Source organism: Ischnura elegans, chromosome 9, assembly GCF_921293095.1.
Source record: "Ischnura elegans chromosome 9, ioIscEleg1.1, whole genome shotgun sequence".
NCBI lineage: Eukaryota > Metazoa > Arthropoda > Insecta > Odonata > Coenagrionidae > Ischnura > Ischnura elegans.
This window is the reverse complement of record NC_060254.1, coordinates 4,972,660-4,996,738: the sequence shown is the minus strand read 5'-3', so window position 1 is coordinate 4,996,738 and position 24,079 is coordinate 4,972,660. Positions and strand designations below refer to the sequence as shown.

General features: G+C 41.1%; 1 protein-coding gene across 1 annotated transcript in view; it reads left to right on the top strand.

The window, feature by feature from the left end:
• The window catches only part of LOC124165867, a 183,913-nt gene that overhangs the window by 126,132 nt on the left and 33,702 nt on the right, over positions 1–24,079 (top strand). The window contains exons 11-16 of the mRNA XM_046543402.1: positions 87–1,409; positions 2,897–3,275; positions 4,263–4,357; positions 5,828–5,907; positions 18,139–18,492; positions 23,034–23,091. Coding sequence (XP_046399358.1) covers positions 87–1,409; positions 2,897–3,275; positions 4,263–4,357; positions 5,828–5,907; positions 18,139–18,492; positions 23,034–23,091 — 2,289 coding nt within the window. The remainder of the gene's footprint in view (positions 1–86; positions 1,410–2,896; positions 3,276–4,262; positions 4,358–5,827; positions 5,908–18,138; positions 18,493–23,033; positions 23,092–24,079) is intronic.

The following is a 24,079-nucleotide window of genomic DNA, read 5'->3' as shown; positions in this document are numbered from 1 at the left end:
GCTCATTCCCCAGTCTCAGTCTTTGATTAAAAATCAGCGTATTAATATTCTGTGAGTTATCATTTCTTTCTTCCTTTGCTTTGAAGAGTCGATCACTGCCGTCGTCACGAGCGCCAACACGGACTCCGTTCTCATATCTCCGGACGCTCAGCCGCTACTCCATCCGCACCACCTGCAGCACGCGGGCGACGGTGGCGCCGATGGAGACGACGGCGGTGGGGAAGAGCAACGGGACCCCGCCAGGATCCACGAGGACTTCCTGAAGCAGAGCTCACCGCAGTCGCAATACAGCAAGACGTCCGACTCGTACGACTTCTTGTACGAGTTCTCGGAGACGCGCAAGGTGCTCGAAGAGTTCTTCAAGCCGCATGAAGAGGGCTGCGCCGAAGGCGGCGTCGGCGCGGAGGACATTTCGGCGCAGGGCGAGGACTTCCGTGAGCTGGAGTACGACCTCCACCGCCACGCGGGAAACTCGTACGTGGGCCAGCGGCTGGCCAAGGGCTTCGTGCACGACGCGGAGGAGTCCCCGAAGAGAGTGGTGATCGTGGTGGAGGGGTGCGGCGGCAAGAAGCGGAAGAAGGTCGCGCCCCCTGCGCCAGCGGCCAGCGGCACGCCCGACCTCATCTCGCTGCAGGAGGCGGCAGCGGAGGCGGAGGGCGGCGGCGGGGGGCAGCAGCAGCACTTCCTCGACCTGTCGGCCGACTCGCCGTCCACCAACCCGGAGACAGAGGACCTGGGCGAGACGGAGGTGGGCTTGCAGGTGGGGCTGAGCAGAAACTTCACCCTCTCGCCGGAGACCACGGACTGCGACTCGAACGACATCGAGAGCGAGCTGTCGCTCGATAACGAGGGGTCGCTCAACTCGAGCGGTCGACTCTACAGCAGTATGCCCGTTCTGGAGGACGGGCTGAGCTCAGGGCACGCCAGCGACGCCGAGGACGCCGACGGCGTCGGCGCGGTGGTGAGCGGAAATCCCGGTGCGGCCGTCATGCGCATGATGCTGCTGGCGGGAGGGGCTGCGCCGATCGGCGGAGGCCCGCCTGCGCCGTCGACGAAGCCGAGGGCCATCGGCGCGTGCTCGGAGCAGTCGGCGTCCCTGACCTCTCCCAAGTCGCCTGGGGTGGCCGTGCCGGTCGTGTCCGTCGCGCCTGCGCAGTCGGCCGGCAGTGCCCCCAGCTCCGTGTCCTCTGCCGAGTCCAACCCCACGGTCATGCTGATGAAGAAGCAAATCTCGGAGATTGAGCGGGAAATCCGCAGTCGGGCGCAGAAGAACGAGCCGACGATGAAGAAATCGTCGTCGGCGGCGCTGAATGCATCGCCGATCGCAGTGGACCTGAGGGGAGACTTCTTGCTGAGGGGTCGCGAGGGCGCTGTCAACGACCCCGAGCTGGAGGCCCTCGACCCGCTGGGTAAGAGCATTTTATCATCATAGCCGTCTGTGAGTGCAGCTGACGTGTCAACTGTCTATTCTCCTCTTGTGCTTATGTTATTATCAATATATAAAGGGCAATCAATGGCTGTGGAGGAAGTAGATATTGGTTCACAGCAGAAGAGAAAAGGCTGAGACCATTTTTATACTAGAGAACCGTAACCGTCTAGGGATGGTGGAAAACCAAAACTTGCCAACCACTCATTTAGACAATCTGCCAATAATGCTATAACACGCGAAAATGCTGTTGGAAATCACAAGAAATTTCAGAAACATGCATTTAGGAATACATTAGTTATTAGGCTTCGCTGCATGTCATCTAATCGATTTACGAGTCTAACGCTGCCGTTATAGTCTCTTATTGACCGTGGAAAAAACGAACTTCTGAATCTATCTGTTCTACAATCTATCCCTTTTATTTTATTTATATGATCCGATCTACCGTATTATGTTGGCATTCGTAAGATATGGCTAAATTCGTTGGAAAATACACTGCTCTTGAATTTACGTAATGGGTTGAGTCTTTTTTTGCAGTTTGCGGTCCGATAGAGATTCCCATCCGAATTTATCTAAGAGGTCAGTTACAATAACAAGAATATCGTAACGACTTTTCACGTACCTGGCAGCTCTTCTTTGCATGCGTTCTAAATCTGTTTTAAGTCTATTTCATGAGGATCCCAAACACTGGCAGCGTTTCTAAATGTTGTCTAACGAGGGAGAAGTAACTAATTTCTCTTACTTTGCCGTCGCACTTTCCTAATGTCCTTTTATCAAAACCCAATTTACGATTACCTTGACCTGTTATTTCCCGAATATGTTTATTCCATGATAGATCATTATTGAGTCTAGCTCCTAGATATTTTACGGATTCAACAGTCTGTAATTGGGTACCCCGAATGATATAGCTGTGTTGTGGGGAGTTATTATTTTTCCAGAAATTCATTACTACGCATTTTTTTTCAAAATTAATTCTAACTGCATGCATCGCACCACGCTTGGATATCAGCAATGTCGTTCGTTAGTTCATCCCCATCTTGACTGGAACGGATTTCCCTGTAAACTACAGCACCGTCTGCAAATAATCGCAATTTACTGTTTACCCCGCTTACCCTGTTAATTTCAAGATAATATAAAGTATTTTTCGCTAGTAACCCGTCCTAACTAAAAGAAGTCCGAATTTCGAGAGGAAGTGATGCGTCATCTTAAGAGTTGAACATCGTTGATCACGACTAAGGGAATTCAGCAAACGGTGCTCGAATTTCGATTCGTCAAAAGCGTGTCCTTGTAATTGTACATAAGTAATGCATAGGAAGGAAGTGTCAGGTATCCCGAATGGTCATGAGTGACGCTTTGTTTTTGGGGAGGGAGGGGAGACATTTTTGACGCATGCGTGGTGTGGTGTGCTAAGTTGGAATGGGATTCGTACGTAATCATTGAATTCAATTATCTCTCCGCGCCGACGGACAGCGCCGCCGGACGCCGCACAGCAGGAGACGCCGCCGCCGCCCGCGCCGCAGCCGCACCGGAGCAGTGCGTCGGCCGAGGTCCTTGCTGCGCCGATGCAGCCCCCGCCTGCGCCGATGCAGCCCCCGCCTGCGCCGATGCAGCCGCCGGAGGCCCCTCCTCCGCCCCCTCCACCCCCGCCACCCCCACCGCCTCCGCACTCCCCCGCCTCCGTCGAGGCCGCCATCAAAGACATCCGACTCACGCTGATGCGCACCAAGGCCCTGCCGCTCAAGTCCCCGCCATCGGCCTCCGCCGAAGGCATTGGCGCAGGCGCCGCCGAGGAGTCTATGCTGTCCAGCGCAGCATCGAAAGCAGACTCGAGCCCCGTGTGGGTGCCCAGGTGAGACGAGTCACCTAGTGCCTTGATAAATACATCATTTGAAGACATTTTTCGTGTCTCTGACAATGAGTACATACATTCGAGCACCAGTAATATCTGAAAATATTAACATTTGTTTCAAGGACAATTGTCCTCATATAAGCTTTGCAACGCCATAGTATTAAACTCGGAAAAAAATATTACTCATTTTCAATAGCATAACTTTTGAATACGTTGTGTGAAATATTTAAAGATATCTGTAAATTATGCACTCCCCCATGATTGTCAATTTTTTTTTCGTAAAACAAACAATTGGAAAAACTTAATGTGATTATATTGACAAAGGGTCAAATCAAATATTCCCGTTTATTTCCTTTGTGAGGAGAACGTGTGCATCTTAAGCAATTTAAATATATTTCTATATTCTCCACTTCCAGTCTCAATCAGCAATCGGAGAATTTTATGGTGTTCCTCATCAAGTCACATTTCTGATATTAAGGAAAACAGACTACGTATGGAACAATATTCGAGAATCTTTCTAACTAAGAAGGGCGTATAAAGTTTAGTCACAAGAAATGTTAATGAGGTATCGAAAGTCACGATAAATAAAGCATAAAATGTCGAATATTTTTATGTGCGAATTATTTCATCTACAATGGCGTCATAAGTGCCGCGGATGGACGCGGCCCGATAAACCTTGTGTCTCTACAAGTCTTTTTTTTCCTCTTGTGAATCTCGTTCTCCTGTGCTCGCGGATTAGAGCGGACTGCGGACACTTCTCGCTAAATATTAAGGCATTGCGCGCTTGAAAATCAACCATCATGGTTTCTTATCTTTTATTTAATGGTCTTCTGTGATATTATGTGGCATTTATTTCTATGTTGGCCACCCTGCCACGCCCTATTAACCGAGCATCTCGAGGACATGAGCTTTCGCCATGACTCTATTGTTTACCTATCAATCGCCGCCGCCGCGATCTCTCACTATCCTCTTCTCTTTTTATCGCAGGCACCCTCCAGGTGGACGGAGGCCGAGCGCTGATCCGGAGACCAAAGTGGCGCTGGAGTCGGTGGACGACACGGGAGGCACTGCGGGAGACGAAGGTTAGCTTGGACGAGTGGAATCTCCACTCTCTCCTCCTCTCTCTCTCTCTCTCTAAGTGGATCGTGATACGGAATGTGATAGTGTGTGGAATATATGCTCTCGGAGCAAATATTCCACACTATTGGTGGAAGAAACTCTCTTCCTTTCTTCAAATAATCCTTGTTGAACGCGAAACTACTTGCCTTGTTTCTGTAGAAGTGGAATTCAATTGATAAACAGCTCATCTCTTGCAACCGTAACTATGCACTCCACATCAAATGTTATTTACTATCATGATTGGACAACCATTTATTATAATATTTACTGCGCCTCGTCCGTTTTAGAGCTGATGGTTATTAAACGCGTTTCGCTGTGGGAGGTCGCATCGATAAGCTCGTGGCTTGAGAAAGCAAACTGTGATAAAATCCACTGCTTTCGCGACTGGTTTTCCTCCAATCACGAATAACCTTGCCCCGCTAAATAATCTTTTCTTCCAATGCCCTCCCTCCTTCGGCCTACGCCAATGCCCTCAAGTTCATGTGCCTACGTGATTCGGAAAAAAACAGGGCTCCTTGTGGACGTATGTATGTACTTACCATATTTATCGAAGCAGGCTCTCGAAGGAATCTATTTGCGTTCACTGGGTATACTTACCCCTTTTCACCGAAATTAATGTACTTGCTCTTCCCTCCATTTACATATTTACTTGCACAACTTTTCTGAAAAAATAACCCCGAAAAATTCTTCACTAATGCTACAATCCATTCACCGAACACCCGAATTAAATTGTATGCACATTTAAATTATAGTTTGTACACGTCGAATTTTAATGCACCATACATAATGGCCTCAAAAAATTTTCTGTGTTCAAATGGATCAAAATATGGTTACAACGAATGGAGTGGCTCCACTATCGCATTTGTTGAAATTTCAGCTCATATCTCGTAGTTTATGATTCCCAGGCCTCGTTGCGACGACGGAGGCTTACCACAGTGACGCGCTTCACTTTGTTTACGGTAATATCGTGTAATTGGCTCACCGAAACTCGTTTCAGGTAAAGCATGCCAAATTTCTCTCTCCAGCTCACTTTTCATCATTCAACGAAGGCTTTTCGATAACATTGTTTACACGTGGTAACGTAGTAACATGTATGTTGATTTACTTTTCACGTGCAGTATAGCGAAGGTCTGAGTTTGCACTTTTTCGTATTTTGTTATTATTTTATTTGTCACTCGCCTTTGCTTCGCGGTGAATATCAATCATCACTGCTAAGAGCGTATGACTTTGCGGATCTTGAATTTTGATCTTTGTGGTCTTGTAATAACATAGAACAGTGGAGGAAGTCGTCCACAAAGGCATGTGGGCCCGCTGCATTCAGAGGGACATTTTCTCGTTCATTTCATAGTGGCTAGAACTGCCAGAATATCTTGAATGGAATGCGAGCTGGATTAATGTTCGCTTTCACGTTTTTCTTTTGTTTGTGATTGCAGAGGAGGCAGACACTGACTTGGAGACTGACCGGCTGCTGGGTCAACAACGCACCGACGACCACGGCTTCTTTGACGAAAAAGTGAGTCCTCTGGTGGTGAGTGTGTGAAGTTGTCGGCCCGCAAAGGAATGGCGATTGTGACGGCGCCATTTTTATGATTATGAGGCATTCGAGGAGTCAAACTTCGTGGACAAGCCTGTGCCTCATTCACACTTGCGAAGTGAATTGGATCTATGTGTAGAAAGTCTCCTTAGAAGGAAACTCCGCAGAGGAAGAAAGCACCTGCTGTCTGTGAAAAATGTGTTGCTGGACACCCGAGTTACAGGAGCTATGTCGTCCAGACGAATCGGTCAATTTAATTGTTGCAAAAGCACGATAAATACTGCTTAATTCTACGTCATCGGATTTACTTCTGAAATCTTCGGCTTCATAGTATCTCTTGCATTCAAGTTTTTTTTTAACAAAGTACCCGTGTTTTGTGCGCAAGACATTGGTCTCGAAATTGGCTATGTTGTGCGTTGTTGCCGACGACTACTTAAATTTCATAGTAAAGTAATGCGTTTTATGCGTTCAGTTAGCAACGGATAACTCCCCCGCAAAAAAATTGCTTGTCATTGGAATAAAAAAATACGGGAACACCAACCGCTCTAATAATCAGCGTCAGACAAATAATTTTACCCGCAAAAAACGGGTAATTGTTTAAGAAGAATGTAGTACAATTATTTATTTCGAGCCGAGGGTTTTTACGTGCATCACTTAACGGAGGAATAAGCAGGTAGTCTTGTACTTTTTGCATAATTAAAACCGGTTGCTTAGTTTGGACGATAGAGATGGCCACTCAACTTGCTTTTTTAATTGCAGACAGCAGGTATAGTTGAGAGGTAGAACGCGGATTCCGGAGTTCGAATCCCGGTCAAGGCAAATGTTCCTCTGTGGGATTTTCGCACCTATTGCAGTCGTCAGTAGCCCTCCTCTAGACATTCACGTAGGCTTGAATAGAATGATTGTCTAGCTGAGGCGAAGGCATAGAAAACCTGTCTTGCCCCATGCATAACCAGGCTATCGAGGATGACTACAAGTCGCGGCTAGCGTAGTCCCCGACTTCACATAGTATTCCTCGCTATAGTCGCCCATCTTCAGTGCCATGGAGATAGAGGATGACCTCTTTTCATCAACACAAAACATCGTTAAAAGTGTCACCGTGTTGACTGTGCTAGTGTAATCACTGTATGCTATTTTCCTTCATCAAAGAAATCAGAATCAATTATTTCTCCCTTGCACCACACCACCTATACGCTATTTATTTCATTTACCAAATCCCGATCTGATAGGGAAGTAAAGGTTAGATATTTGACCTCATTTGAAGCAGCTCAAACGACGTCGTATGATATAGTCAACATTTCTTAATACTATTTCAAATTAATCGAGAAAGAAATTTCCAACCTGGAGTCGCTTTGATTTTGAGGCGGCCGATGGAATGACTCCAGCGTGAATGAACTTATGAACTTTTATTAGGCACCTACATCTGAAACGAGGATGGAACTTCCAAAAAAAAGCGTGGACATCAAAAGTCTGTCAGAAAAGAAAACGTGATGTATCGGAGATGTCATGGAAACTATAATAAGCAACAGACAAACCTCCCTTTTGTGTACTACATGCTCGGCCGAATTGATCGTGTTGATTGAATATGGATACAAACTGCGCCTTGTGAAAATTTCATGATAAATAATTGAAAGAGCACGCTGCGTGTGCATCACTGCACACTTTAATGTTTGAGAACGAACTTAACAATTTGACGTTTTTATGAAATTGAATGTCAATGGGAAAGATAGAAGCAGAGCTGATCATAAGTTTGTGGAAAATATTGCCATTCCTTCCATCAGAAGAATGCCTCGAATTTCTTCCTCACTTGGGGCGAACGCTGAAGTTGTTAATAGCTATTACAAAAAATGGAACTCCATTTTTCCTTCGATTTTCTTGGACTAATCATTATTTTCAGAAAGTTTACTGTAAAACCCGGAAATTAAGCATATTTTCCATTTACAAGTATGGCATATTATTGGTCTTTCGTGTTTTAAATTCGGAAAACAATAATGAATAAATTTGAGTAAGAATCATAATGTACCCGTTACGTCAATTTTTTCTTCAGTTAATCTTGCTCTTAAAAATGTCCATTTCAATTCATAAGAAATTAAAATAATCTTTTGATCAAATGAAGAGGACGAGAGGTTGCGTTGGTGGGCGTGCAGTGTCATAAAGCGATCGTGCTTCTTGCTGTTTTTTTGTTTTTTGTTTTCTATGACGTGTTGTATTAGCCCCACCAAAGTAACCAAGGTGCATTTGGCAGTGCGCTTTCGCACCCGAAACTGTTTTAATCTGCAGAATACATTTGAAATGGAGCATAACTCCTTGACGACGCATTTATATGTAAATAAGTTTCGAGTGTGGTATACTCTCACGCATTTGCCGTTGTAGATTTATACTCAACAGCGATAAATCTCGAATTATTGGAATAAGTATTTAAAAAAAGGACCGCTTTTTCTTTGTTAATGAAGTACATAATGCATGTTATCTACGATTTTACACTTTCCCGGCGAACATAATATTTCAACTTTTCTCGGATTTCCGCGCGCTTAAGACAGTCGAAGAGCGCCAACTGACGTTTCGGGTTCCGACTCGTCACTCAAAAACGTCGCCGCTCTTCGAATATCTTACCCGCGCGAAAACCCGAGAAAAGTTTAAATATAATGCATGTTGTTTACATTCGACGACGAAGAACCACTATTGGCTGCTATTACGTTAATTTTCATTTTTGGAATCCAAACCGCATGAATATATTTTATGAACCGAAGTTATAAACCTGGAAATAATATCATTATTTTTATCATTGTCATTACTAATTACATTTTAAGCCCACCTATTTTTTTCTATTTTTTTAACGTCAACGCCAAAATGTACTATTTCTCAGATTGAACGTAAAAATGTATCCCTCCCTGAAAATGTACTGAAAAGTTTGAGGTTACTATGGCCAAGCTTCATGATCGAAATTGGAAATCGTGAAATTCTGCAACGATGCTTTTCCACCGGCCTATAATTAGCACCCTTGAAAAATGAGATTTCAAATTTCACCGTTTCTGGGACAAGCCGAAAGATGAGATTTTTCCATGTTTCCCCTTTCGTTTGAAATATCCTCATCATTTTTTTTTAACTCTTATGTTCTGTTCAATACAAAATTAACCGAATAAAAATCCATCCTATTGGCTTTTAAGATTGTTGACTTGTTGTTTAGCAAATGATTTTGATTAGAACGCTCTTAGCTTTGGTAGAACCAACAAAAGATTAGTCTGAAAAATCTTGGATTTATGGCTGCTAAATTCGATTGGCGTGGTATGGCGTGATATAAAACACAATTAAACAGTTATAGATTATCTTTCTTCATTCTAATTGTATTCGCTAAGAAGACTTGAATCCATTTTTGGCCATTTAATGGTAAATACCAAATGCATTTCCTATTATGGAGCGGTATTTTTTTCCACGAAAAGAAAGTCCATGAAAATATGTTCGGATTCCTTATTCAAGAAACACGGCATTAGGGAAACAGCGATTTATAATATTGTTTCCTTTTATACCCAAAAAAATTGGAATGCTCTTGTTGGACTTTTATGAGGTTACGCGATGGCTAATCAGATTCCTTCGAACACTGCATTTTTAAGTGGTTTTCAATACCAAGTTCTTAGATTGGTAATTTCATTTTACTTAGTACCCTATGGCAGTGGCGGATCTATGGGGGGTCTAAACCCCTCCCCTCCTTTAGGTGTCCAATTTACACTAGATAGAATGGTAATTTTGTTCCGACCCCCACTACTGCTGGGGGGTTACCCCCTACTTACCGTCAGCGTATGCGTAATGATGTGCCGCTGTACTTTGTAAATTTATAACTGGTCTTCACTGCATTCCATAATAATGAATAATACGTCATTTTAAAGGACATTTTATTCTCAATTCTGATCTATTTTTTGTTTTATGAAATATTCAAAAATGCAGACACGTGAGTGCAATAAATGACTCCGCGCACCATGCAATTAGCCGTTTTGTCAACTTCATGAACTTTGTAACTCAGCCTAGGGAAAACTACCTCGTGTACAGCATTCATCTCCCACAATAAATTGCAAACATTAATGTAGATTAATAAAATTGATTTTTCGTATTTTAAAACGCATATTTTGTTGTAAAATAACGATTATGTTTAAACACTATCTAGTCCTACGGTTTACCCCGAAAGAAAATATAAAATTGATAGAAACACTTCTTAATTTATTTTCAATTTTTCAATGATCCGAAAATACATGATTATTATGTAGTATAGATTATATGTGGGCATTAAAAAATACGCCGGAGGGAACGAATGCTGCGTTGCCACGTCTGGCGCGCGAAACTTTGCTTCCTGATAACCGGCACTGGCCTGGCGCGGCCCCATTTGGCAACATTACATTAAAAGTAGTTATAAACATTCACAAATATCAATATTTTTATATAATATGGATCATAGAAAATTTTCAAACGCAACTCTTTCGTCCATTCTGATACCCGGCCGCCGGTTTTAAAATTCGCCTATGTGAAGCTGTAAAATTGTTTAGTATCTTTAGACGATATTATTTTGTCAAAATTTGTCTATAAAATCAATTTAAATACTGATACAAAGATGTTGCAATATTGTCGCACGAATAAAAAGAATAAATGCGGTGCGGAAATTAATTTAGTGGAAAATATTGCAAAGCCTGATTTAATCAATTTAAAGAATTCCCATCGCATCCGTATCATTCATCAATTTAAATTGTAGCCCTACCCTCGTTACTCACACGATGCGGCGGTTCCCTTGCGTGACGTCAAAAAAAAAAAGAAGGGAAAGTCACGTGGCTCACACTGCGCTTTGAGGTCTCCTGCGGTCTACTGGCCTGAGCTGCTGACGGTTCAAATTCAGCGGTGGGCCATTGGTCACTCGCCCAGTCAAGTATGGGCAGGACGCGATCATTGTTGCATTATTAGTTAGTTGCATGATAAGACACTGTACGCATTATAGTCGATGAATTGGGAAGGGCCCTATCACCCTGGTGACTCAAGATCAACAACTCGGGAGGCGGCGTCGCTCTGTTTACATGGCCTCGCTCACTTTTCTCGATCGAGGGACATGTAGTGTGTCCGCGTGCAGTGCTTACGATTGGGCAGCGGCTCGCGCTTATCTCTGTCCTTCCGTGTTTGCGTTTTATCGCTCGCTCGGCTTGCGGCGGCTCCGTCGATTCAGTGGAATTTGGGACGGACGCAGTTAGGAGAGGCATTGTCGCGCGGGCATATATGCTGAGCGTCGCTCCAAATGCTTTCGACCGGCCGGCGTGTCTCATCGAATCCGCGGGGTCACATTGGCGCGGCTACGTGCCGCTGCCTCAAAAGGTGAGCTCACTAGCCATGTGCCCTGCTAAGCGCCCAAACTTCCACTCGGCTGCCGGTGGAGTCGAAACCTCGAGTTGACCGTGCTCTACCGCTCGCTCAGTCAACCGCCCAGTTCGATCGACGGACTCGGCATCCAGCTGCTGCTTGGGCGATCGCTTACAAAATAGCTTTGCTCAAATCCAGTCGCACCATTCCGAGGAGCTTCAAAATTGAGGCAAGATTTGTCAGGCGGCCAGCGAGTATGACTGAAAGAAGGTTTCCGATTACGCCTCCAGAGTGTGGTCTCTTTGCCCATTTCTCCGTCAATAACGCAGAACAGGAAATGACTATAATCTGAGGTTTCAGGCGAGATGGAGTAGAATAATGAAGAAGTGGGAGCAATTTCCACAATTTTTACAGTAAAATTGTGTAAATTGCTCCTGCTTCCTCACTAGGAAATGACTCAGTGGCAGCCGACTGATGTTCGCCGAGTATGGAAGTTGTTTTGCGGAGCTCTAGTTCGCAGGAAGCGATTTGAGTATTTTCGTTGCCAACTTTGAACTATGCTTTCGATGAATTTGAATGTCCCCTGCTAATGCCAGGTCTACAATGAGACATAAGCCCTTAGAAATCGCGTAACTCCAGTGAGAGGTGTGGACATCAATTAAAAATTAAGGCTGGAACTGTTGATTTCCGATATCAATTCTCGAACTTCAGACTTGTGCTTTCATCACATGGTACTGAGGTTTGCTGAGCTTTTTTTTCAAAATTTTCTTTCAAACTCTCAGTGAACTTCTTTTACACACTCTTTTACTGTGCACCGATTTTTCAATGTTTTAGCCATATTAAATGGGGTATCAGTGTTAACTACTTTGAATTTTGATATATTTTTTTATTCTTAGGTGCTACTTAATATCAAACTACTAAATTTATTGGCATGATGTGTAATAATGTGCTCGGCAAAGCTCCAACATAATATTCATGCTGTTATTTCTTTTGCATATATTTTAAACGCCATGCCTTTCCCATAGTTTTTATTTCTTGGACATATGGCTGTGATCAATTGAATTACCTACCATCCACTTCCGGTTCCTTGAGATGTATCGTATGCGTCTTGAGCAAGGCTGCTCAAGACGCATCTGAGGGCTTGACTTAAGCCTTGAAGATGAACTTCACCACCTTTCTAACTGGCGTATGTCCATTGTGAAATAGCATTTTGACTCTCTTATGTGTGATGGCTTATGTCTCATTTTAGAGCGTGACTCTTGTTTGTCAATGAGGACAAAGAGGCCCTCACCATCTCTGTGTTTACCTATCAAGCTGAGATCAGTGTGGCTGACTCAGTCGAGGTTATCAATTGGAGGAGTCTGACTATAGACTGGTTTGAGGGCGTGCCAAGTGAGCTCACTTCCAAAACCGCTCTGAGATCTCGACTCAGGCCGACCATAGCTTTGACGGAGTGTAAACACATTGAGTTGATCTAGCTCAGTTGTGGATGGTGATTCTCCTTTATCATCCGACAAACACTTTTTTATTTAAAGACCCTACTTTTGTGTGCAATTTTTCATGCTATGCGGTTTTGTTCTAAAATGAAGCAACAATGTTCAAAGGTGGCTTTGGCCATTCGAAACTTACACGTCCAATCATTTTAATTTAAATGGTTAGTAATAATATCCTTCCACCGGTGGCAACCCTTGAATTTGTTAGGTGTTGTTTTTTTCCATGCTCCGATGAAAAGCACTTGGTGATCCCCCTTTATAGATAGAACGTGATTGAGTAAATTCCCTAACAATGGCAAATGCTAGTGCTCCTTCGAACTTCCGGTACTCAAAATTGGTTTAAATTTGCCATTAACAGGGTCTGGCCATGATGATAAAACATTTATGCTATCATCTCTTATTCTAGAGCCAGAAACCAGATTAATTTACTATGTAGGCTAGAATAATTCCCTCCAGTCAGGAGGGATGAGTGAGACCACCTATAAATGCAAATTTACTCAATGTTTTTAAAATGCCATAAATGTGGATGTTTAAACTATAAATTTAGAAAAAAGAAGTTGAGCAGGGTCAGTTCATGATTACTCATACCTAATAAGGATTTCCATTGTTATTTTCAACTTGACTTATGCTGTTCTTACTAATTGTAAGTGTACAATAATGAAGAATTTTTTAAAGGTTCCCTGTATGAATCTGGAAGAGTGATGGATTTTTTTCTTGATAATTAATATTTTTTCTCGTTTTTACGTCCCATTTTAAGTAGCACTTAAGGCTTGCTTAACTTACCTCAGCTTGCTCTAAGCAAGTACATATGAAGTAATTCTCATTCTCGCTGGATCTTTGACTCGTAGAGCAGGTTAGCACTTAATGTTGCTATTTTTTATAAAGTATTATTATAAATTATTAGTTGTAAATTTGCTGCAGTGCAAAAGTTGTTATTGACGAATACTAGCAAAGCAATGAAAAGATCGGATAATATCTTGCAATCACACAGAGAATTTTGAATTGAAATTTTAAAAATGAAAAGAAAAAGTCTTATTTCAAGGAATTTGCTGAAATTTTCTGTTTTTTCCCATTAGATGTATTACTGTATTATGGTAAATAATATACTGCTCCTTGTTCCACTATATCAGACAAAATGCTTGTAACTAATTTGTTTGTACTATGAACAATAAATTGCAAATCAAGGGAAATAATTTCTTTGAGGTGGAGCAAATTCTTCAATTCAAATTCAAAAATGTGAAACATTTTTGATCACTTAAAAAATAAATCAGTTTTTATGATTTTAAAATGGGTTCAGAGGAGGTGTTGTACTTCACAGCTTTGATTTTGTTTAAAATGCACAATCATTAGTTTTATTTATTAATAGCATTCATGTATAATATACCTACATATGTACTTCCAATAATCGATGTAGAAGTTAACTCTCTTGCTGTAAGGCTGATTAATGGCTGTGCTGTGGACCATTTTGTGGCCATGGTGATGCAAGTGCACTCCTGCTGAAAGCATTCAACGTGAACCTCAATAATTGACGTCAACTCGTCTTTTAGGCTCTCTCATTCCACAGCATTATTAGAACAAGTGCTTGATTGGTCTTCTGGGTCTGTTTCTTAGGCCCATATTCTCAGTCGACCCTACCCTACATAAGTGGTGCAGGGTGATTCCGTTGTCTCTGAAATGAAGTAGATGATGGCGCAGCGCCTATTTTCCACTCTGGATGCGTAATGCGACCTAACTATAAAACTAAAAAAAAAGTTTGATAATTTTCGGGCTTATTGTTAGGGCAACAGGTCAAGGTAAATAAACAATCCACCAGGACGTGTTGGTACATTAATTATTGCAAAAAATATCACATTGAGCCAAAAGTAGAACCTTATTGTTTTTAAACTACTTGAAAAGTGGTCTGTTCAAGATAGTGATAAGTTTGGGGCAAATATGATCATTGACATGGGGACTTACATTGCATCATCAAGGTTCGTCATTCGCATTTACCTTCTGTAGTTTAGTTTATTATGTGGCAAGTAGCGGCATAAAAATACACTATCTATGGTTATATGTAAATGAATTATTTGTTCCTCAAAAGCCATATCTATACCGCTATATTGACATCAGTCAATTTCATGATTTATTTAACTTGGTGGCTATAATGTGGTATTATTATTACCTTTCTGCTGTGTTTCTGTGCATTTTAAAGTGGTTCGTGTGAGCTTGTCTCCCTTAATATGCATTACAACATAGATTCTTTAATTGAATTGATCAGCAGACAGAAAATGGCCGTCATGTTTTTGTGGGGTGTAGGGCTGGTTCGGGTACCCTACATCAAGTAGGGCCCGTTTATTTCAAAAAATGGCCATATGTAGGGCGAGATGGGTTTATGTAGGGGCTGAAGACGTATCCAGGGTCGGTTGGCCCTACAGGATCGACTGAGAATACGGCCCTACATTCCGCCACTATTTCCATTTTTCCCCCAATGTGATTTTGTGTTGGCTGCAATGGGCGTTAGTCTCGTTGGGGAAGTTTGAACAGCTGCAAATCAAATCACTTTCCAAGTCACTTCCCAAAGAATGGCATTGTTTATTCAGACCTGAAGTCTCAGATTATTACCAGAATTGGGCAGATGGAAAAGAAAGAAAAGCTATGACTAAAAACAATACTCCCCATTTACTCACTCATAAGTTTAAAATAAGTAGATGGAAAATTTTTTGCCCACTTCTCGTGCATTACTGTGACATTATGAAGAATTCTGGTTCATTAACTCATTCAGGGATAACCATTCGTTGAAGGGTGGAATTGTTAATGAAAGTGTGAACAACAACAAACCAAGGCCTGTGAACAAGGCTCAGGTGTAGTCAAGAGGAATTTGCGAGCTAGGTGTAAGTTTGTCGGCAACTTATATGCAAAGGGGTTTTATGTAGTATTCTATTTTTTGGTCGCCAATAACTCAAAAAGTAGACAATGGAACAAAAAACAGAAAAATACAGTTTTCTTTATTATGAAAAATATTATTTGGAGGCCCATTCTGGTTTCTTCTTTTTTTTGTAAAGGTTGTTGAGATTAAGATTTTTACCGTAAATAGGACTGTACAATCTAAAAATTCAACGGTAAGGGTTCTAATTTTATAATTATGGTCTTGTCAGAAACAGTAATCAGATAAACAGATATAAATTTGCAAAGTACAGCGGCACATCATTCATTTTGAGGCCGAAGGGAGTGGCTGCTGCTTCAACTTCCACGTCTGAATTGGAAATATTCTGCAAATACTTATGTACGAAACCAACGATGGTGTATGTTAAATGAAGTTCACCCATTGAAGTATTTTATTTCCTGTGAGTACATATTCAAACCTTAAAAACTAATGCAAATTTGTTGTTGGAGTTTACGCAATCAATCAAAACATGACATGTTTTGTAAATTTTGCTTGGTTTCGCTACATCCAAAGAAATGTAATTACAGTGACACTTTTCTTCGTATTTAGCAATGCAGTATGTAATCTTTTTACTTCATAGCTTAATAAAAACTTTTGAATCAAAACATTCAATTAAAAAAAATCATCTGTGAAATTCAAATTTCCAAATCTTATTTGCTTTGAGTGATCGTAAGATATTATCGTTCTTGAATCATCTTTTCATTGTTTTGAAATTACTCGTGTATCATGACTTTCCTGCACTGTGGCAAATTGGAGCTAAGAATATCACTTCACCATGAGGTATATGTAGGTAGTACATGGCTAGAGATAGTGTTGGACTCAAAGCCCAAACTTACTATTTTTGACCTCGAAGATGTAAATTTGGTTGCGTGGATCTTTGAAGTTCTCAAATTACGGCTAAAAATCACACCCTCTGTAATGGTTGATTCAGGAGTTTTACTTAGTTGTCTCAAGGTGACATTGGTTACTTTCGCAGTTCTTTTTGTGGAATCTTCTGGAAGTATGCCAGTGTAGATATTGGTGGATTGGCACTTGAAATTCTTGCTCACTCCTCTTGGATACCACACCAAGACTTCCCGTATGAAAGGGAATGTCATGTCTATATCTGCTTGCTAATGAAATGGTGCCTGTAAAAATATTGGTTTAGATTTGCTGAATGTGTTTCCTTTATGGATTACTTGTCTTGAAATGGCTTTAAGGGAATCCAAGAGATCAAAATTTTGAATGGATGGGTGTTTTTATGAAGGAGCATATTTGAAGCAGGCCATGATGTATAGGAAAGAAATTGTATGGGGCTACGTTCACTTTAAATATCTGGCACTTGATGTTAAAATTAATATCACTCATTTTTTTAATGCATGAAATGTTTAAGCACCAATTTCTTATTAAATCATTCTCAAAGAAATTAGTGTCCTAGTTTTGTCTTATCACACCCTAATTGTACCATTGTTAAGTATTCCTGTTGGGATAATTTTTTTCATTGGATTCACATCTTGTGTCTCTGTACATGTGTGTGTGTGTGTGAATGTTGGGACTCTTTCCCTTCCCTCATCAAAGGTGTTGTTTTTTCACTGTTCACGGTCTTTCTCTATTGATTACTTATCTTGCATATGCATATTTTTTTTGAGTCTGTCCACTATTTTTGTTCCTCTCTCTCTCATTGTGTACGAATTTAATAAAATGTTTTGTGCTTTCCACTTTAGTGTTGAAAAAATTTGTTATACACAATGCGTTTTGATATAAGGTCAATTAATTAATTATTCTAATCTTGATCACAACTTGATTCAGACTGATGCTTAATTATAATCTCAGTAAATTATAAAAATTTGATATCTTTGTATTAATACTCATTAAAGTAGATGTACATATTAATGAGTGAAGAAGTTTTATTGTTGGAAAAATTCACTTTTGGTGGTTTTTTAATTGTCACTATTGAAAGAGTACTGAAACAAAAGAAATAAATTTAAATGTCAACTGGTTCTGTTTTCCTATGTACAATTAATTTTAATAGTACTCATGAGCAGTTAAAGTGAAATCTGAAGGCATACAGCTCCTAATGTTCACAGCCGATCATCTACTATAGCACTTCCTCCTCACCCCTGAGTGCTGCAAATGGCTTCTCATTGACCTGGTGATGACTGTATGCATCCAAGGACATTGTAGATAACAAATTTTATCAATTAAAAAGTGGGCCGTGCACAAAGTTTTATTGAATTCAATTCATCGTGTTGTTCCACCACATGTTGCCTAATACAGTTGAAATCGTCATTTGGGATTTTGAAGTTTTGCCCTTTTGAGGATATATGCGTCATTGTTGGTTGCCCCGTATAGTGTTGGCTGTCCCCGAACCTTCTCCTGGTCGTCTGTGGCCTACCCCACTCTGGGGATCTTCCGACCGTGGACCCAACCAATGTTCCCAACCAAGACCAAACACAACCCCCGACAACAACCCCACTCCTGCAGGGTTGGCGAAAACCCAAGACTAGAACGGTGATGCCCGCGGGAAAGTCGTCTGCGCTCCCCAAACAACAGCCGCCACTACAGCAGCCGATACAGCTTCAGGGCCAGCAGCAGACGATCCTACAGCCGCAAAGTGTGCAACAATCGTCTCCTCCTCCGCCTTCGCAGCAGGCGAGCAACGGCAGCACCAGTCTCCAGACCCCACCCTCCCCTCCGTCCTCGGCCCCCCTCCCACCCCCCCTCGCCTCCCCCTCCATTGGCGGCAGCGGAAGCGGAGGCATGGAAGGGGGCTCGGCTGCCGACAAGACTCCCTCCTCCCCCCAAAACGATACGCCTCAAACTGCCAAAGCGAAGAAGGTGCCTCCACCACTCTCTCTCTCTCACTATCCTCTCTTCTCTTCTCTTCTTCTTCTTCTTCTCTTTCTCTGCATCCTGCATGGTTTGTGAGAGCCCCTCACGACGCGCATTCCGACTAGAGATCACCAGCCAGCATCCCAAATCAGCCAATGGGGTCGTGTTCACACAGAGCAATCGTTATTCGGTGAAAGAATTGGACAGGGATAGATAAGTGATGATGACAAAAAGGAAATCTTTCCCATTCGGCCAGTCCCTCATAATTTTGAATGAATCCATACCAAGTTGCCATCGTAGTTGTCATGAGGGTTGATTTACTCGTTTATGTGGGGAAGGATCTTTCACTGAGGGGAGGAATCACTGACAAGGGTGGGAGGAGCAATGCAGCACGTGAGGGAGGCATGCAAGGTGGGGAAGTGGCGGAGAGAAGGCGTGGCATCGTGAGCTCATGACTTGTCTGGGAAAGGGTGAAGAGTGCCAATGTTTCATAGCAGATGGCTCAAGGAGGGGGCAACAGAGTGAAAAATGGAAAAAATACTCAAACACAATTGAGGATAAAATGAAGAAGGACAGGGGAGCGAATTGAGCCGACCAAATGTTACAAGCAATAGAAGCCATTGTTCTTTCTCAATCTAGGTTGTTTATTGATTAAATAGAATAGTAATGATAAAAATTATAATAATATTTATTGCTGTCCAACAACAGAATTCAACGTAGATAAATAAACTTTCTACAATGAGTAACTCAAGTTGACCAAGGGCATGGATTTTGACTATCATCGCTTGATAAATAGTTATGGGTTTACTCACATATTGATCATGGAAATAGGTAACAAATTACTTGAGGTTGTCGGTGCTTAAGCAAAATAAATAACATTATATTTATGGATTATGACTGAGTATCATCTTTACTTTCTTGAGGTAATAGCCAAGAATGTTCAGCATTCAATGTTGCATTGACTGAATTGGACTTAATGCATGAAGTAGGCTATAAATTGATCATTTTGGATCTTGTGTACAATAAACATCATTTAAATGAGGTTAGATTAGCTTTTGACAAGGTTACACGAGTTTTTCTTAGGTTGAAGGTGGGAGAGGAATTGCTCTTGAGTTTGACGCTGCATCACACTATGCTTCATTCAGTCTTATGCATCTCCGGTATTTTCTCATGATGATTTTTGGGATATTATGATCACCTTTTCTTTTCACCCATTGTGAGTAATCTATGTAACAGAGTATTTGTGCAGTTTTTGGAAGCAATGGCAAAATTATATTTGAGGCATTAAAACTTCATATTAAAATGTTTTCCTCCCTATGCTCCTTACTAATTCTGCAATCATAGTTTCATAGGGCATATTTCATAGTTTGTTCTGAAACGAAGTCATTATTTTATTCTATATTCTATGATCTAAGTGAACCTCGCCAGCAATCCCTACATATGTATACTCCAAGATTTGTTTTCATTCACTTTTTGTGTCTGGTGCCTTGAGTGATAGACAAAGTATTGCTATTGTCTGTTTTTACGTACATATCCCTGATAGCCTAAAATACCAAATTAAAGATCGATTAGAAGGCCTTGAAGGAAAAGTGCTTTGTGCCATTGTGGAAAATTGTAATAAAAATGAAATAAGTGCTTAAAGTGTTTTATCCTCATGCCTTTGTCCTTGACATTTTCATGCTGTGGATAACTAAAATGAGCATTGCCTATGCAATCAGGGTCTGTTAGAGCATGTTTTTGCTCTTTGGATTTGAAAAAATTTCAGTATTACTCATTTGTTTATTTACAATATGAAACAAAAAGGTTCTATGCCAGGATTGAGTCTGTAATGATGGAAATGTTTGCTGAATGATCACTCATGACCCAACCCTCGCAAATGCTCAATTTTCGGCGGAATGGCCTTAGAATCATGAGAAGATTGAGCAGCATTCGATCACAAAGTTGTTAACGGCCAAATTTCGTGGCAACAAAGTTAGAATGTGGCCATATGTACCAGTCACATTTCGCTATGCCACGATTGAGGTGTGCCTTGCATGGTATCTTAATATGCTTTGCCTTAGGAAGAATTAAGGAGTTCAGAAATTTTTATATCCATATCCAAAATTTCCATTAATTTCGAGACAATACTGTTTCAAAGATCAATAAACTTTTGACATTGTTAACCTTGATACTAAGTCATTGTTCATGTAATTTCTCTGCTAGTTGAAATGAAGGAACTTTCTAAATTTCACATGCCCCCTCTCTTGGCCAGTTCCATTGACAATGTCTGCCAAAACATATGCAGAAAGTGCAAGGTCTTAAATCCACCCAGTCAGTTGCAAGGGAAGAATAGTGGCAACAGGTGCTGAGACGTTAAGTAAACAGAAAGGAGAATTATTCAGAAAACGTCTTCATAGTGACTTCATAGTCTGAACTCAACTTGAGGGAGTGTAGGGTCCCTTCTGAGCCCTCTTCTCCGAATGCAGTTTGGGGATGGGCTGTGAGGGATGAAGGCCTGTCCGTGTGCCCGCTGGGTGTCATCTGGTCGGAACGTGCATTGTGGCTTTATGATGATGTCACCACCGACTTCCCATCGCAATCGGTCGCCCCAGGGAGAGACCTCGTCCATCCCACTCTCGTCGTCTTACTCGAATGCGTTCATTTTTTGCTGAAGCATATCTTATCGAATTGAATGCGACTCTTGCTTTATTCTCTCTCTCTCTCTGAGATCTCAATCGACTCTCTGTCGGCAGTAGTTGTCTCTGGAAGCGTGACTTGGTGGACTTTACTAATCATTGTGAATGGAAGCACAAGTAAGGACTTTGTAAGACATGGATTGAAATAAGTGGGCATAGATTCAATGTGGAATATCATCATGAGGGACAGACACAGGTGTAAATAGATGCATAAGCATGGGTATAGAACATTCCCATGGACGTGAGGTATGGGCTGCCCGTTATTAGGAGAGAAAGAGAGTGTGTCACATGGCAATGATATCCCTTCCCGTCCCTCCCAACATCCCTTTGCTTGGCTATCGCACGCCTCCACTTAGCTCACCCCATTGGCCACCCATCCCCCTACATATTTATACGGTGGGATATACGCTCCATGTGCATTCCTCTGTGTGTGTTTTGGAGGCGCCCTTGCTTGTGGCATATACCTGATGTTGATGCTCGAAACCGTGGTCGGTTAAATGAATTATGGGGCATTACAAAGTCCTTCATTTCCATTCACTCTCTGTTAGCATGATGCCATTATTCACGTAGCCCTCATGTTATGCACCCTTCACTTGTTATCTCTTTCTCCTGCACACGCAGCAAGGCCGTGGTGAGCACAGCCTCAAATCCCCCGCCAAAATTCATCCAGCCTGCGGCCTTGCTACATGGCAATGACACCCCCTGCTACCCATGCTGCTTTCCCATCATGCTCTCCTTGTAGTTTTTGACCGTTGCATTTGAAGTGTTTCCTTTATTTCTTATTTGGGGATGGGCAGATGCCAAAAGCCCAATATGTTCTCGATCCTCGATGCCAACAATTTCACGATACCACCACTTTTTATGACTCAATACTTTCCATACCATAGACATTTTCTTCTTCACTGATGGAGATTAGTGCACCAGAATTTGTGATTGTATTTAGCACCATTCATTACAAAAATATTTTATTGTAATTATGACTGTAATTAGGTGGAAAATTGTCTATCATTTCTATTGTCAACCAATAAGCTAATGAGTATTTGTAAAATAATAATGGCAAATGTGAGACTGAAGAGATTTCTGACAAGGGAAAATTGTAGTTTCCCTCCTCAGTGATTTTGTTCTCCTAGGTCACTTCAATAACTTTTTCCTTTGAACATTTACGTTGATATCAAATCACCATTATCGTGGAATTAGTCTGATACTCAATGCTTTCGATACTACTTTGCATTAAGAGGTATCGAATGGTATCGAATCCCATCCCTATTCTTATCACTTGAAGCCATTTTGCTTCTCTTGTGTACATTAGAAATCGCATCTCATGTGAATGCTCGCATTTGTGCCAATGTTGTGTGTGTATAATTTCATTACTGCTTGACTTAGTGCTTTCTAAGTGCCTATATAATATTAGAAACTGCTCAATGTGTGTACATGCTTTGTTAGACCATTTTATCCATAGTTCCTGTCTGGAATGAAGAACTCAAACATTCAGAGCTTTCAAAAATTTCATTTGGGGAGTGAATGGTTACAAGGTATTTAGAGTTAGTAAATCTTTCTAAGAGCAGAGTAACTTAGAGTTCTTAATTCATCTCATATTTCCTTACATGATGGGAAAGATGATGTACAAATAAAAAAATACTGCTATATTTCTACGTAATAATTAATTCTTTGTTCAAATATCTATTTTACTCTGAATAAATTAGCTTTTTCTCTTTGCTGAAGGAAATAGCTTATTTGAGCAGGTATTATTGTTATTGCACATTTATTTTTGTTTCTGGTCAATGATTGTGTATTTTAGTTGTATGCTTTTTTATTTTAATGGCTTATACACGCACCTAATATGCAATTATCTCATCTGTTTTTTTTCAATAGATCCTTCATTTTTTCCAGGAGAAAGAGGCCAGCAAGAAGAAAGGGAGAAACAAAGAAGGTGAGCGTGCATGCGTTATTCACTTCCGTTTCAACCTCCCTCCCATTGTCACAATCTCGGTCGTCAAAATACCTACCTATGTCATTTTCATCTGCTGTTTGATGAGTCATAATTATTTGAAAATTTGAGATGGGAACAAAGTGTCTGTCATTGATAATATGGGAATATTCACTTTTAATGTGGTCACAAATTTAGTAAGATATTTATTACAATGTAATCATAACTTTATTTAACTTTAATTCAAGTAAAAAATACAAAACTAGAGATTTAATCCCGGAACCATAGAGTGACTCCACTTGTCAGCGGTTCCATAAATATTGAGAGATTGTTGACAAACACAGTTTTACATCGAGTAATTCCCCTTTCCATTTTATAAACATGCAATATATCTGTTGCAATTATAGTAATAGCAATAAGTTGATGTTATTTGTGTGGTCAAGAGTGGCTACACCATAAGTTGACTCAAGACATGTCAAAAAATTTGATCAACCAAGAATGTCATGTTTCTCACAATACACGAGAAACGTGTGCTAGGAATAAAATTAATTAAAACATTATGAACAATTGAGATAATACAAAAAGAATACTGAGCAAAAATCAAACTTTGTCATGAAACTCATGCAAGCTGTGGTGGCATTTTCTTGCAAGATAATTTTTCACTTCTGCTTCAAACTCATTTGTAGGGTACATCTGTTAGGTACATCTGGAATAAGGGGAGTGAATTGAGCATTTAAGAGTCCACAGCCTGGAGGCTGTCTTTTGTACATGAAGTGTTACTTGCACATTTGAGTGTGGTCTTGTCAATAGTGATCATGAATGTCATTATTAACCTTTAAATTTATTAGGTTTACCACCCTTACTACTCACAATTCATAAATGTGAAAGAACTATGTAGCTGTCAAGGGATATCAGTATTTCAAATAAGTATTTGCCATCTCCCATTTCCAGGATATCTAGTGTAAATCAGCTGTATTCATGTCCAGAAATG